We start from the raw sequence: 17,203 nt of genomic DNA, 5'->3' as shown, positions 1-17,203 counted from the left end.
AAATCATAAAACAAAACCATTTTACTGTAAATAAAAGTCTTTACAATGGAGGGACATCAATTGCAGTTGGGTTTATTTTTGCTTCCGTAGCCCCCCAAAAAGGCTGTCAGCATAAAACAAACCCTCCTTTATGTACAGACCTTCATAAGGTTCTATCTCCTTGACTCCATTGTCTAGGAAAAACAAAATAAAAACAAAACAAAAAAGGGAACCAAAGCACAGGGGTTAAAAACAACAGAAATTTCCAAAGATACAGAATGTATGTATCATCTATTAAAGAAAAGTTAAATGGTGATTTAAATATATATATAAATATATATGTATTTTTTGGGAAAGCACATCCAGTTACTAAATAAAGGGACCATTTAAAAAACGAGGTTGAAAATTATTATATTCTATCATCCATGCTTTTAGAGGTCCTTTATCCCAGAATTTATAGATGTTTGGGGAGTATGTTCATCTGTGTATAAACAAATAGTGCTTCTTATGCAAAAATTTGAAAGTATTTAAAATATCAGTACAACATGCATCTTTCTTTGTATATTCATGATTACCTTTTTTCTGGCACTCCAGTTTTGAGAAGGATCACCATTGTTGTGCATCAGCTAACCAGTCCTTTGCAGTGTGTGAAAATTGATTTGGCTAGTTACTAATAAACTTTATGTAACTATCAACAATTACATAAACTTAATTGTAGCAAAGAAATATCATCCAATTGCTTATTTAAGAGCATTAAGTTTACTTTTTAAAATGCATTTACTCAAATCTTGAAAATGTGCAAGAGCAGTAACGGAAGGTTATTTTATCTCCAAATATTACAAATTTTAAGTGCAAAACAGGTAACATTTATAAATATATTTATAAACATAGCTACTAGCAAATGCGGCTAAGGCGTTCAATTAACAAAAGAAGAAAACTAACACAAGGGTAGTAAAAAAAAAAAAAATCTTGATTCACCTTAGCTTCCATGTGTATTTCCTATTTGACATAATTAGAAATAAAACTTACTTCTCTCCAGTGTTCCCTTTGGTGGAAGTTGAGGAAGTTGTCGGCCCCTTCGTCCTGCTACTGGAGTACTGGACGGGCTTGTTTGGACAGACCCAGTACGAGGATGAGACCTACAAGATACATCATTGATGTTCATTTTCAGTAGCATGAGTTAAATAATTTTAACACATTTGGCTCATATGATAGCTGTGCAAGTGCAATTTTAAAAGACGTTTAGCTGCTGATTAAAAGGTTAGGAAAGAAGGACAAAATGTGGATATTTGAATGATTGTCAAGAGATGCTTCTACTTTTGTGTAATATGCATACATACACAGATACATGCACACAGAATCCTACAGTAACACCCATGGAATTGTTAAATGTAAATTAGTATTCTATCTAGATGCAAGCAACAGGAGTTCTGCAGCTCAAAAAATAAAAAGTAATGCTTCCCATTTCTTTCTACCAGATTTCAAACTCTCCGCACTAACCTCCCTCCCTTTATCCAAGGAGATTTTTACTCAGGCTTATATTGGATATCCCTTTATTAGAAAATATCTCATGAATCTACAAAAAAAACCCTGAACAATTCAAAATTCAACTAAAGACACTGGTTAATACATGATACTAGTATGGATAGAAAGAAACTAAAAATCTAGCTTTATTTATTGTCATTATGATGATTGTTCCAAAAGTGATGTCTAATGGACACAAACAATTTCTCATTCTGTAGGAGAAGAACATGATAGTTATGAAGTGCATTATGGGGGGATTTACCCAGGACTCCTGATAAATGAGAAATCACAAAACAGATGTGGTCAGGACAGTTAAAAACAAATTACAATGGTAGCCACACACTATTATATCCGCTGAATATAAATAGTGTGCTTACACTGAAAAGGTTAGTATCAATTGTTATTAGTGATCAGCCAAGGATGATAGAAGAGACCATTTAGCTGCTGGGAAAATAAATAGGTGTGCTGGAGGGGCAAAGGGGAGGTTAGTCCGATTGATTTATCTTTCACCTCGATAAGGCAGGTGAAGGAGGGGCAGATCTTCCAGTCATTAATGAAGGCATCGACCTCATGAGGTTTGTATCAGGACGCTCAGTGGATCTGGAGCGGGCGGTGGTCCGCTCTAGGAGAGGCCGTTGTTCTGTTGGTCTGGATCTGTGATATGGCTGTCTATCTGCTGCTTCACAATCCCTGAAATGTTAGTCAAAAAGCAGCTCAGTTGATCTTTAGTGCCCTTCTGCTATTTGGTTATGATGCATCAAACTGATTTTGAAAAAGGTAATTGTTTAAAATTATCGAATTTGTAAAAAAAAAAAAAAAAAAAAAAAAAAGTTCTCTTCCCCAACATATTCTGAGCCAGTCTCACTAAACTTAAGAACTTCTAAGGAAACCCCAATCTGCCTCTAATGGCATTCCCAGTGGAGATGACAGGAGTTGCTCAGTTATAATCAATGACAACCAAAACTGCCTGCGTTCCAAAATGAATTCCCTAAATGAAACATGTGAAATATGTGAAGTATTCTATTTTCCAAGAATTCAACGGCTTAGCCTAACATTTTCACGAGAGTGAAGAACATACAAGCATTAATCCTAAAGCCCCTAAGGCGGATTGTTAGCGTGTCAGCTGAGATATTAAAAGGCTTTCAGCACAAACATAGTATAGTGATACATCCCAACATTCCAACAGAAGAATCAAAAGGTTGTTAAGAAACCACTGCAACCCTGCAGGCTGTAGCCATATGTAAACATGGTCCACAAGAAAAATCACAGAAAGCTGGTTAGTCAGCCAATCTGTGCCACCTATCTCGGGGCACTTTAGCAATGCCAACCAATGCAATTCAGAAGGGTATCGGGATGCCTGGGTGGCTCAGTCAGTTAAGTGTCTGACTTGGGCTCGGGTCATGATCTCACAGCTCCTGGGTTTGAACTCCGCATCGGGCTGTCTGCTGTAAGCTTACAGCCTGGAGTCAGTTTCAGATTGTGTCTCCTCTCTCTGCCCCTCCCCTGCTCACTCTCTCTCTCTCTCAAAAATAAATAAACATTAAAAAAAAACCCAACAATTCAGAAGGGTATTAACTGATTGAAATAATAATGGTTCTGAAACAGTGTGATCTCTTTGACCACAAACAAGTCCAATATCAAAACCTAATCCTTGTTGAAAAAAGTATATATACTTAAATGTGAGGAACCCATCATTACTGATTTTTATATCCCTGGAATCAAACATAATGCTTTTAACACCTAACAAGTGATCAATAAGTGTTTTCTAACACCAGCCCCACTTTCTGCGACACAACCCTAAGAACACAAGAACGCTAACTTTGGCTCAAGAGCTCCATATACCAACGTAATACCTACAAAAATTATTACCTCTCCATCTAGTTGTAACCACAGAAATGGAAATGTTTCTGTATTATGGACCAAGCATTAGTCTCCCCCAAGACTAATGTAAAGAACTTCCACTTTCTCTGTAAATTCTCTCAATCTTATTGTTGATAATGAAAAATGCAGGCAATTAAAGAAAAATAAGAAAAGAAAGGACACAATTTCCTACATGTAATTAATTACATGGCACACAATTTTAGACCAGCACACGTGAGATTAGAGGACTTTAGGAAGTGAGTGCTGGGTTTTTATTCTACAACATCTTGTGATTCTCTCACACTTTAAATTCACAAGGTAACAGAAGTCAAATCATTTTTAAATATTTTTAAAACTATATACCATGATATGATTGATTTCCTAAGTTTAGCATTTTTATATAAGTATATCCAGGATATATCAAAAAAAGCTGATATATACCAAGTATAAATACATATAACATATTCAGTTACTTTCAAAGACAGAGATGAAAAACGCAACCTGATAAGTATAAAAAAAAATCCCAATTTTATTTTTGTTCCTGAAAAACTATTTGAGAGAAAACACTTTTCTTTAGAAATAAATGTGCTCAATAGTTTCCTAAGTGTTTTTAATGTACATTATCTTTGTATACCTTCACCACAATAAAAAAGCAGAAGCAACGTAACGTATATACCTTAGAGTCCTTAAAGCCTATCTTTTCAGAGAGTATCAATAATTACATTATTTTCAGATTTCCTATTACGTTAACAATAAGCTTATCTCATTGTAAGACATAGCAACAAAATTTGGTAGAATGTCTATGACCACCCTAACATAAAATGAGGCTAATCCCTCATGTATTTATGCAAAATTTGATTTATCTGCATAAATAAATATCTGATCCTATCAAGAAATTTTTCCAAGTGAAAAGTACTATGTTAGGACATACATTTTTACTTCTTTGACACTACATTTTTAAAAACTGAAATACATGATTGTGAGTGCAATCCGGAGAATTATTTCAAATTTGTTGCTGTGTTCAATGTCCTTAAAAGGATACCGCTACTTATAAAGCAAATAGGTCACTCTTTAGGCAATATCCCTTAGGAAAATTCCTCTTTAGTGGAAGAGCTGTTTGAGGACTATGTCAACATTTTAAATTTTGCTTATATTTATTCTCTCCATATTCATAAATAATATGAATTATCTGATTTCTGTAGCATGAAAGGAAAATTGGCTAATCAGTGAAACACAAAAAGAGCCAGGGTAGGAGGTGGCAATTTCCTGAAATGTTCATCATAGATCGTTAAGGGGAATGGAAAGCAACCATATTTTAAACTTTGAAAACACAAGAGATCAACACAGGCTCCCGCTCAAGGGTAAGAATAAGTCTTACTAGGTAAGAATTAAGACAAGAGCTGAGAAAGTTGAAAGTAGCAGTGCCTAAGTGTCACCTATGATGCCCCATCTCGTAGCAGGTTCTTTAAGAGACTGAGATATAAAACTTGAAAACTTCCACCTAAATTCTTAGTGAATTTTAATTTTAAGATAAAGAACTTATAAATAATTTTGAATGGTAGCAACTGAAACGTGGGAAATACGCGTTTGCAAGGCATAAAATATTTTAGAGCCTACCTAGGGTTTTTAACTAGGAGTATATATTTCAATGTATTTTTTTTTGTAACTGCATTTATTTACCTTATTTTACTTTATGCATTTTAAAACATTCTTCTAAAAAGGGTGGCCATAGGTTTTACAAGATTGCCAAAGGGCGAGCCATATAAAAGGTTAGGAACCATATACCTATAAATTTAAATCTTTCTTAGGTAGTTTGGTTGTTTTTAAAAAGTGATACAATATCTAAAAAAAAGTCATTTAATATCTATCATAGTTCTATTTTTTAAATAAATTGTTAATGTTTTGTAACATATGAGTAAAATAGTTCAGATTTCTGCATGTATCATTTACCTGGATAAATACAGATTATTGCTCTGTGTTATGTAGTGGCCCGTATTCCAAATTGCAAGCGTTTGCACAGGATACTGTTTAATAGCCCTCTACAAACAGAGCTAATTCATACCGACTGATAATACCATAACAATAGCCAAAACTGTAGCAACCCTGCTTTAAAAGCATACAATAGCCCATGCAGAATTTGAGCTGAGGATTTCTAAGGGAAAAATAATTTTATAATCATCCAGTGAAGTTGTCCAGTTTGATCATTTTTCCCCCAGTACAGTTGCTCTTAAAAGAGTTTTTAAATTTTCACGTATCTGACACAGCTTTTACGTATTTCATCACTTGTGCTACTCACTTTTCCTATTCTCAATTACAAGGGATTGTGACTCAATCACAAGGACTCTCAAGCACAAGGGAGTTACTCAGTGTAACAGGAAAAAATAGGGCAGTGGGCATTTGTTTCTATAACCACTTACATTCAACCATCACAGTGCTACGATTCCAGATCAACAAAAGCTCAATGTAAAGCATCTCTGTAGGTGTGATAAAAGAATACTAAGAATACTCAAAAAGCAAAACAAGACAAACAAACAAAAAACAACCAGCACAATGCAAAATTTCAAAGTAACATTCAGATGTCAGTGAAACTGTCCTAGTACATAACTCAGAACTTACAGTCTATGATACATTAGACAGGCTTCTTTCATATTTAGATTGTAAAGATGCCATAAATAAATGTAAGTGGTTTTCTTAAAAAATAAACTTGTAGAAAGTGAAGCTTTTTAAAAATTCTTTTTTTTTCACAAAGAAATTATTTTCCTAAAGCTGAAATCTTAAATTAAAAAAAGAAAAATGTAAGTGTATCTCTGAGGGACAACAATTATAATCTCTGGTTTGGGGCAAGAAATGTCTTCCCTGTATCTATATTGTGTAATACCATAAGCTGATTAACAGCAGAAGCATTATGCTTTTGATAAAATCTATTGAATGTCTAGAGATTTTCTGAGCATTAGCTGCATAATGAAGAAATAACTACATGATAATAGCTTAAAATTAGACATTTTAGGGTGATTAATAAAACATATATACATATTTACATAATAAATAATTTAATTATATGACAACTCTATAATTTTCATGATCATAAATTATAATGTACAAGTTTAAATTTGTAAAAACTGTAGTTTATATTATTTTAGTATTGCTTCCAAAGTAAAGAGAATTGCAATACACAAAATACTCACCATGGAAATCATGGTAAATAAATAAATAAATTAATTAATTAATATTGTGTACGAATAGGAACATTTTATTATTTTGGTGGAAGATAGGTCAATTTATCCCTAGGCATGATGGCATCTCTTTACAGAACATTTGTGTTCACTTAAATGTAAATTCTGTACATTAGTTAAAAGTGAGTTTACTCAACAATAACAGCAATATATAGTGTCAGCCAAGTTAACAATTGAAGATGTGAAACAGCAGTAATACATATAGTGATGTGAGAAAGCAAGGCACTTCTAATGTAGAAAAACATATTACTATCACCCTTAGGTCTATTTTATTACCAAAAAAGAGAAGTGCTCAAACAAATCTAGAGAAGCATTTTCTTAGAAATAGTCATTAGTCATTGTAGGAGATAGCAAGAAAAAAAGATTAAATATCTCCATTTCCTGAAGAAAATGAGGGACAAATACAATACTTAAAAATAAAGATATATTGTATTATTAAATATGCACACACAGAAGCGTATAAGATGTAAATGTCTTGAGGATATTTTGAGTATTTTATTAAATATTTATAACTTTCATTGTTATTTAATTTTTACTTCAAAAAATAACAGAAACAAAACTACAAGTAAGCAGAATTAATTATTTACTCAGCAACAATTAACATGCAGCAAATTAATACATTATTAAAATATATATTTTTAAAATCCTGAGATAATATAATTACTATCTATAATCTATAACATGCTTACTTTACTAAATAATTTTCATTTTTCAGTGGATGTTAAAGTTTAAAAACATTTTGTCAATTGTAAGAAATTAATGTTATTCCACCAAGGGAGGGGCACCCCCCCCCATGTTTTCCCTTCCCAGGTCCTCAAACAGTCTGAAATAACAAACATTTTAAACATGTGTTTGTAAAGGACCAAATTATGCATCGTTACTGTAATATATGTATAAATGCGAAGAGGGCTGGTCCTCATAGTAGAATGCTATGTTCAACGATTTCACTAATCATCGTTGAACAATTCACCAACCTTCCTTTGTTTAGCTAGGTTTACAGGGAGAGTGGAATGGGTATAGGGCAAATATCTCAGACATACTGCTACCACCTGCCCTTAGCTGCCACTTCATGGGGTACCAATCACACAGTCAGAGGTAGTAGTCCAAAGATTAATCCCCCCAACATGCGCGCACACACGCGCGCACACACATACACACACACACACACACGTACACAGTCTAACAGAACAAGATGTATGCCTATTTTCAGGCATAAATACTAATTGCCTCAGTCACTACTGATGACATGATGTCTAACAGTCAATAAAAAATGACTAGAAACACCAAAAGGCAAGAAAAAATAGGGCCCACTGTCAAGAGACAAAGCAATCAACAGGGTCAAACTCAGAGATGACATAGATTTTGGAACTATTAGGGAATTTCAAATAAGTCTGACAATTAAAGACTATATTATAAAAGATGGACAACATGCATGAAAAGATGGAGAAGTTTCAGGAGATAGATGGAGACCATAAAAGAGTCGGGCAGGAGACATGCGGTAGAGAAGGGACACAATTTGCTGTAGGGTCCCCAGCTGGGGGTGGGGGTGGGGGGGGCAGTGGGTGTGATGGAAGAGACTCTGGAGCAGCACCTGGAGGACACAATGAAGAATCCGCCCATTGTTCGAATCCTGGGCACAGATTCACTAGGACTTAATCTGGGCTGCTGTGAGATCCTGTCAGATTAGCATGCTGGGGTGATATCTGTTCTAGCTCAGCAAGCAGCTGGGCTAACTTCCGACCTCACTGATACTCCTGTGATGTGTCTAGAATCAGATAATGGGAATATTATGATCCAGAAGCAGGACGGTATCACAGTGGCAGTACACAGCAAGACCTTTTGATGTCTTCTATCCGTTCTCCAGCAGCCTGTCATAGAGGAACTTAATTCTACCTATGTTAAGTGTCTTATAGAGCTATTGAAGTTCCAGAAGTTAGGTCATTCATTTAAAGTACATTAGGCACTTTTCTATTAATTTTAGAGTAAGCATTTTTACACTGTATGGACTGACTTGTAAAAATACCAGTAAGGAAGAATCACAGCTTGAAGTAGCAGGTCCAGGTCATTTTGTATACAGAATTTTGTTATGTTCAACAAATCAGGTTGGAGGGAAAAAGAGGCAAATGGAAATGCTGGACATACAGAAGTTAAAATATGGCAAAATATTAGTTAGAAAATTAGCCTGGACTCAGTTTGTAGAGATCTTAAATGCCTAGTAAAGAAGCTTAGGCAGGGTTTAATTTTCTATGAGAGTGACCTAAAGCTTCTGAACAAAGGTAATTTGTAAATAACGTAATGAATTAGGAAGACGAACTCAACAGTAGTGTATGGAATGAAGTAGAGTAGGAAAAGGCTAACTTGTAGTAATAGGGGTAAAAATAGAGAAGGAGGTATGGATGACAAACATTATAAATCACAATGTACAAAATATGAAATATGCAGCATATAGAATATGCACAATATACAGAATTATACAAACAGAATGTTAGGATTAGAAGGAATCTCAGAGGCCATATAAGCCAATCTCTGTCTTTTTAGAAATAAGCAAACTAAGGCTCACAGAAACTTAGGATACGTCACACAATTAGATGTTTTCTGAGCTGGAACTAGAATTGAGCTTTCTTGATTCAGAAGTCTGTTAACTTCACTGAACTGTGAAGTGTTCAATAGCAAGGACTTTTTTTTTTTCCCTCTCAAACATGTTTGACATCCCCATATGAATTAAATGTAGAAATAAACAAGCCAAAGCAAAAACCTGAAATTCCCAGCCTCCAAAATGAAATGATGATCTATTAATATAAATAAAAGAATTCTAGGGAGGAAGGATAGTAACTCCAGTTTTGAACTTAAATTTGTGAGAGAGAGAAGAATATTCTGTACAGAGGTCAATCACGTAGAGAAATCTGGCCTTCAAAGGAGAGAGTGGTACTGGAGATACAGTTTGAGAAGTCATTGCACAGTATTATATTTCAGTATTGATTGATTGATTAATTGATTCATTATTTCAATGCTACTTATTGTGCTCAAATTATAGGCCAGGAACTATACCAGCTACTGGAAGTTTTGGGTCAAAGCCACAGAGATGATGGGATATAGGTCAACATAGTCAAAAAGTTGAGGATGTGAGAAATAGGAAACAAGAGAAGGAGACAGAACAGTCAGATTGTAGAATGAGAATCAGGATAGTAATGCGTTAGAGAAACTTTAAAAAGGCAGTATTCGAGAATGGCAGATGCAAAGAGGCAGCACACAGATAAATATATATAAAAGCCTTGGCCAATAATAATCACAGGGAAAATAATTTAAAATAAAGGGCTGGAGGCAGCAGTCAACCATAGAGGGTTGGAGCGTAGGAGCTGATGGAGTGTTTGAAGCATATGTAAAAATACATACTCAGAACCATGACTTAAGAGACAGAGAAGTGAATCATTCTCAAAGTAGCTTGAAGGTTTGCAGAACAGAAAGAAGGTATTATTTAGATTTCATCAGTAATTCAAGAAGAAACAAAAATATGAAAATAAGAGATATTGAAATGCAAGAGAAATGAGAAATAATTAATGAAGAAAAATTCCAAAGACATTAAGAGAGGTTACAGTCAGAAACACAAATAGAAGGTGGAAGGAGATTGGTAATAACACAAAGAAATTAAGATAGAAAGGAAGTATGAGTTACTTGGATTTGATCACATTTACTAAGGGCTCTCGGTACTACTTACCAGAAAATGGCATCTATAAGAGAACAGTCTACTGGACACCTAGGTGGCTCAGTCAGTTAAGTGTCTGACTCTTGATTTTGGCTCAGGTCATGATCTCATGGTTCGTGGGATCAAGCCCCATGTTAGCAGAGCCTGTCGGGATTCTTTCTCTGCCTCTCTCGGTCCCTCCCCTCCTCATGCACACGTGTGAGCGTGCGCTCTCTCTCTCTCTCAAAATAATTAAATAAACTAAAGAAACTTAAAAAAAAAGTCTACATTCCATACAGAAATCTCATCTTCTGTGACTCCACTAACTTTATCAGAATGCTTTCTCTAATGAGGTTTTAGTCATGGCCCCAAATACCTTGAGATAAGACCATTCACTGCCTCTCTTCAAACTCCATGGCATTCCTCCCAGCAACTTACTTGGGTCTATCACCAAAACCAGTCTCAATTCTGGCACCAGAACAACTTTGTGATAAACTTAGTAAAGGGCAAGCTCAACTGCCCCGGATATCATCTAAATTCTTCACCTCCTGTACTTTCTTCCGTACTGTTTCAATCTCCTCTCATTCTCTTAGCTGTTATTTTCAAACCTCCTTACCCATTGTTAACAACCTTTCTTGTATCATCAAGGAATGGTTTTGTTCTGTAGAACGGTTCCTGCATATCCCTACCTTAATTAATATCCAGCCCAGCCTTGCAAACTCTGCTTCCAGTATCGCTCACAGCAGGAGAAGCTACTTATTCCTTCATATTTCATAGTCCATGGATCTAGGAGAAGATGCCTTCCTAGAGGCACTCTGGCCATTACTCTCATACCATAATGTAAATATTTTTATTTCTATGAAGCATGTAACTTAGCTTGAACCTCCATTAAAAATGCAGGTTGCTAGTATCTATTCAACTTCCAATCATTATCTCTTCTCTTCGTCATTGATAATTTGGGGAGCTGGTTGTCAGCTACCTTCTTTATCCTGATTCCTATGGTAATGCTAGGAGATTTTAGTGCACATGCAGAAAACTCTTCAATAATCTTGAACCACAAGATCTTCAAAAGCTCAATCATCCTCACATTTTTCCTGCATTACCCCCCACCCCAAAACTATTGTGGATCTTAGAATCCAATGAAACTATTTAAACTCAGAAACACTAAATTCCAATATGTATCTCAAATTCTGATTACAATAGCTAATTCTGTCAGGTGTCTCATAATCTCGCTCCAATTTTACTTGATGTTCACTTGATAGTTGATACCAATTCCCGACAGTATGTATCACTGTCTTTGCCTTCCTTCCTTACCCATCCTAAACTCCTATGATTGATCATCTGACCCACTCCCATATCAACACTCAGATTCCTTTCTAACCCAAATCTTTCGAACATTTATCAGAACCCCAAAACTTTGTTCCATGCCATAATCTGATTTCTCTACATCGAGGCAACTGTGAATAACTTCAGGAAAGTTTGGTGCACTGCAAATTCATGGCCTCCAACTTCTGCTGTGCTGCTATCATCTTTTTAGTTTTCCTTAGTTCCCATCACTTTTTAACCAATGACCATTTTAAACTTCCTCATTTCCAATCAACATCATATTCAACCTTGGGCCTCCACCCTCAAGAATTTGTCTCAAAAACAACCACCATCATCTCGGTTTACAGCAGCGAGATCATTGAGGCTATGAAACATAATTATCTTCAACTTCACAACTTTTTGCTAAAAACTTACTTAGTTTCAACTCTCTCATCAGTTTTCTTCCGGTCTCAAAAATAAACAAGAGTGTCTTTCTGTTTACAAACTCCATCTGTGTATTGAGTCCATTCTCCTACCTAAGACCTTTCTAACAGTCATCCTCTCCTTTTTCCATATTTTCAACCTATCTTCTCCTAAAGGATCCCTTTCTCCAGTCTACAAACTCATTATGTATTTCGTATTCGAAAGAGAGAAATCTGCTTTGATATCATATACCCCTATCCAATATTTCTCCTCCACATTCATAATGCATCTAATTTCTTAGCTCCCAGTCATGTTTCAGGCTACTGCAAGCTGCTTTTTTTCCTTTGCCACCCTTCTGAAGTCATCCGCGATGAGTCACTAATAACTCCTCATTTGCCAAATCTCCTGGGTGTTTTTCAGTTATTATTTTTACTGCTGACATTACCTCTTCCTGCTTCAAACTCTCTCCTTTTAGCTCTATTCTTCTCGCTCTTCCTTCTCTGTGTCTCTTCCTTTATCTACCACTTAATTGTTAATGTTTCCCAGAGTGGAGAAAAAAAATCCTTGGCCTTCATTTCATGGGTTGTTTCTTAGGTTGTTTTCACTTTTATTTTTGTAGCTATTTCCCATTATGAGGGAATTTACTCTCAAAGTGCTCTATATAGCCCAAATTTCTATAAGTTTTAAACTTATTTATTTTACTCCTTGCTAGAGTTTTCTCCTTAACTCTCTCAATAATTCCAAAACTGAACTTGTCCCTCACTTAAACTAATTCCTCTCCAAACATTCCTCCCCTTTGTCCCTCGCTTAAACTAATTCCTCTCCAAACATTCCTCCCCTTTGATACTCACCTTTGTTAAGGTACTACATGCATCCAGTTACCCAAACTAGAAGGCTCATAGTGTTCCTTGACTCTTTGCTCCCCCTCAACGTCCAAGTCCTATTATTTACCACATATTACTGATTTCAATTGATTAAATCTCTGGTCTTCTTTCTAACTCTCCATCTATTACCTTACTTAGTTCAGGTGCTCAGAGAGGTTTCTGCTGCCCAGAGATAGTTCTGCAAATATCCTTATGCATGCTTTTCTTTCCCACCCCTTTTCTCAACCATCCCATACAGTCTCTAGAGTAATTATTCTAGAGTGAATAAGTATATTATAGCCATCTCCTAATTAAAACTCTTTGAAGTACCTTCATCACTTACAGTCTTAGATCTAAATTCCTTACTAGAACATACAAGTTATCTGTAACAGGGACCATCTCTATCATTCCAGATTTATTTCTTGCTATTCCCTGCCTTGTGGATAATGCTTCAACAGCACTAAAACATGATATGTATTACTTTAGTAATTTTACTCATACATTTCTTTAGAATTCCACTGACATCCTACCTTACCTCTATATAAATCAAATAATTCCAATTCCCCTTTCAAGTTATAGCCTAGCTGTCTCCTCCATGACATCGCTACATAATGTTTACTACCACCATGTTGCCAAACATCAGTGATTCCTTAGCATGTTGTGCATAGCTTTAAGTAGAGGCAAATACTAGGGGAAAAAAAAGTAAGGTGTGGGAGTAAATTTTTAAATATAAAAGGTATGTTTACTAAAATTAAGGCTATGTCTTAATAAAGGGACATTAATACAAGGTAACATGGTATCCATTCTAAATGTTGGTTTAAAGGTTGACTGTGTTTAAAAATACACAGTGACTCAGAGATCAATTTGTGCTGGTTAGCATAACTGGGTCAGAAGAAAAAGTGTTTTGATTCCTACTATTAGTTAATATTTGTCTCCCGAAACAATATAAAAGTTTAGCAAATATTATTTAAGCCTCTATTCATCTCTTCCAAAGAGACTGCCTTCATAATTTTTCATTTTACAACGTTGGGGTAAAGAGACCAAGGTTCTGATTCTTCACAGACTGGGGACGCCATGTGGAATTTACTACATTCATTCTAATCAGATAATTGCAGATTTCATATAACTAAACTACAATCCACTTGGAGCTATTAACATAATATTTATCCCAGAAGGGGAATTCCCAGACTATTGCAGTAAATGTCACCTTGAAATCTGGGCTGGGAAACTGGACACTTAGAGGGTTGGTGCTAATTTTCTTTTCTCTCCCACCGCCCCCTCCCCCCCACCCCTGCTTCCTGTCTTCCTTCTTTCCCTCCCTCCTTCCTTTCTTTTTTTCCCACAACTCTCAATAAAGAGATCACATTTCCTTTAAGTGTTCAGTTATTTTGGCTCAAGAAGGTGAGTTGGGGAAAATTTGGAAAATTTAGTTCAAAACCATTCCCGCAAGAGAAAGAGACGGATGCAGATTTGAACTCTGTCAAATAGGTAGAAGAAGAACAATGTAGCAAGGGAAATGCGGATATTTCTAAGAATGACTCCACCTCTGGATATGTAAGTAAGTAAAGTAGAGACTAATAGGAAAAGGAAAAGGTGTCAAGAGAGTGGAGTTCTCTATTGAGATAAAAGAACTAGTAAGGTAAAAGTAGTTCAGTAAAAAATATATACGAGAGAATGATGTATAGTTGTGGTCCAAGAACAAAGTATGTGAATTAAGAATTAAAAAAAATTTTGGGGGCGCCTGGGTGGCTCGGTCGGTTAAGCGTCTGACTTCGGCTCAGGTCATGATCTCACGGTCCGTGAGTTCGAGCCCCGTGTCGGGCTCTGTGCTGACAGCTCAGAGCCTGGAGCCTGCTTCGGATTCTGTGTCTCCCTCTCTCTCTGACCCTCCCCCGTTCATGCTCTGTCTCTCTCTGTCTCAAAAATAAATAAACGTTAAAAAAAAAATTAAAAAAAAAAGAATTAAAAAAAAATTTTTTGATGTTTATTTTTTGAGACAGAGACAGAGCACGAACGGGGGAGGGTCAGAGAGAGAGGGAGACACAGAATCGGAAGCAGGCTCCAGGCTCTAGCTGTCGGCACAGAGCCCGACGCGGGGCTTGAACTCACTGACCGTGAGATCATGACCTGAGCCGAAGTCAGATGCTTAACCGACCGAGCCACCCAGGAGTCCCTAAGATTTTAAAGGTAGAACAATTTCACATAAGATTCAGAGTATGGCTATGGCAGTGACTGACTAAAGTAGAATTGGGAATAATTCACTACCTCCAATTTGAGATGGCCAAGAAAGAGAGTGGGTGCTGAATAAATCATTCAGGTGAATACTAACATCATTCTGGCGGATGGCAGGGATTATGAAAAGGAAGACTAAAACCAGGTGCTAAAATCTTCCGTGAATAAAATGGATTAATCAAGAAGTCACCAGATGATCTATATACAAAGGTACAGAGGTTGAGTTAAAGACAAGATGCCTAGAATATTATGGTAATAAACTCAGGGTAGGGATACATGTATATCTTCAATAATCCCAGAATCTCATAGTGGATTGAAGTGAGGATCAGAAGGACTGAGTAATTCAAAAAGTTAGCAGAGTGAAAACAAATTATCAAAGTCCCTTTAAAAAAAAGCAAAGGAAGGTGATGTTAAGCTGAAAATTCAGTATAGTGTTTACTATTTCAGTGAAAGAGGCATATGGACTCCATAGGCAAAGATCTTACAGGTAGATGCAATAAATAAAACCATATTATTCTGGTTCTCAGTTTGGGTAATAGATTCATGGATGTTCATTTTATCATTATGCTTTACAATGTACACACATTCTTTTTTATGTATCAAACTGGTAATGATGAGAGAGAGTATTTTTAAAAGCAACTAAAGAATTTCATTCTTACAAAATCCACCCAATTTATCTAGGAGTACGTGTACATTAGCCTCACACACTGGCATCATTTAAATGATGGCAAATCTTACAGTAGGATATTTGATCACTTGTTTTCTAAAACTCATTTTCCTAACTGTGTTGTACTTTAATATAAACATTAATGATATTGTGTTTCCTGACCATAGACAAAATTATGGCACAAAAGGCAATTCAGAAATGTATCCTGCTAGGCTAGAGGTCAGAATTTGGGGAAGTATATGAAATTAATGACCAACCCAGAGCTGATCAAGAACTGATTCTATGTATGTTGGTTTGTTGAAAGAACAAATAATATAAAGCAATCTGCTTACTAATAATGAAGATAAATAGAATATTAACAAAAACTAATGTGGTACAAGATTTTAACTCACAGTTAAAGGAAGATACTAGAGTAATTAGAATAAGCCTATAATCAGTAATGTCTCGTTCATGGTATCCACTTTAAGGAAGGTCTTGGTCAATTATGAGGAGTGATGTAACTATTTCTTCACATTTTTATGACATAAGTGTGTAACCACTGCAACTCCAAAATAGTCAAAAATAATATAGAGCAAAAGTAACAGTAAAAGATGTAACAAAAAAGAATTATTTAGTATTAAAGCAAAATAACAGAAAAGAGGCTGAGAAAATGCAAAACACAATATAATACAGCAATTATCACTATCATATAACAAACTGGAAGGCAGTAAATGTCAATTACATTTACTGAAAGACATCACAAAACTTGAGTCATTAGGTATTCATTGTTGATGTTATCTCTTATGTTTCCTTCCACATTTATCTACATGAATTCAATCCTTAGGAATTTACTCATTAGTTTCAATTATTTTTTTCTAAACTTTTAAATTAATAACTCTTAATAAATTAATAGTACAAAAGTGGTCACACATAACCCAAATCACTTTGAAACAACAGAGTGAGTACAGCATATAATCCTTTATCTACACTAGCTGAACCTGCGACATTATCACCGCCATTCTCTTCTCTGCCTGCAGGGACTGAAAATGATGTCACAGAACCAGTTCAAATCCCTGAAGCTACATAGAGTCTTGAGAAACTGTAAGCTTTTGGAGACTTTCTTTCCCTTCTCTTTCTAGTTTATCCTTCTTTCTGTTAAATGCCAAGTAACTGATATTTCCCTTCAATATAAGGAGAATGGTGGAAAAGTAGAAATGAATAAGGATTTTCCCCCACACCCAATATTCTCCATGGATCCAGGACTATCTATGACCAATGGGTAGATCACAGCCACCTTGGACAAGGTAACCATAAACTGATCAGTTCAATCTAAGTACTTACAGGACTGATTCCTCAATTGTGGTGAGGGGGAGATGGGGAATCAGATTGTAAGATGTATAAAAATCAATCAGTTCCTTCTATATATATAATTACGAACTCTGCTGAGGAAGGTGGT

General features: G+C 35.6%; 1 protein-coding gene and 1 pseudogene across 50 annotated transcripts in view; one reads left to right on the top strand and one right to left on the bottom strand.

Annotated features, from left to right (window-relative positions):
* Positions 1-17,203, bottom strand: part of RIMS2 (regulating synaptic membrane exocytosis 2) — a 604,627-nt gene that overhangs the window by 198,372 nt on the left and 389,052 nt on the right. For 24 of the 50 annotated variants that reach the window (XM_043601572.1, XM_043601571.1, XM_043601543.1 and 21 more), the window contains 2 exons: positions 2,014-2,193; positions 1,009-1,118 (listed from right to left, as the gene is read on the bottom strand). In XM_043601572.1, the coding sequence (XP_043457507.1) occupies positions 1,009-1,118; positions 2,014-2,193 (290 nt within the window). Of the gene's footprint in view, positions 1-140; positions 174-1,008; positions 1,119-2,013; positions 2,194-17,203 lie in introns of all 50 variants that reach the window. The other 26 variants (XM_043601534.1, XM_043601537.1, XM_043601526.1 and 23 more) reach the window with 3 other exon arrangements.
* LOC122495702 lies at positions 7,344-9,314 on the top strand (annotated as a pseudogene).

The sequence above is a fragment of the Prionailurus bengalensis genome, chromosome F2, assembly GCF_016509475.1.
Source record: "Prionailurus bengalensis isolate Pbe53 chromosome F2, Fcat_Pben_1.1_paternal_pri, whole genome shotgun sequence".
Lineage (NCBI taxonomy): Eukaryota > Metazoa > Chordata > Mammalia > Carnivora > Felidae > Prionailurus > Prionailurus bengalensis.
The sequence above is the reverse complement of the archived record's forward strand: the minus strand, read 5'-3'. Positions and strand labels throughout refer to the sequence as shown.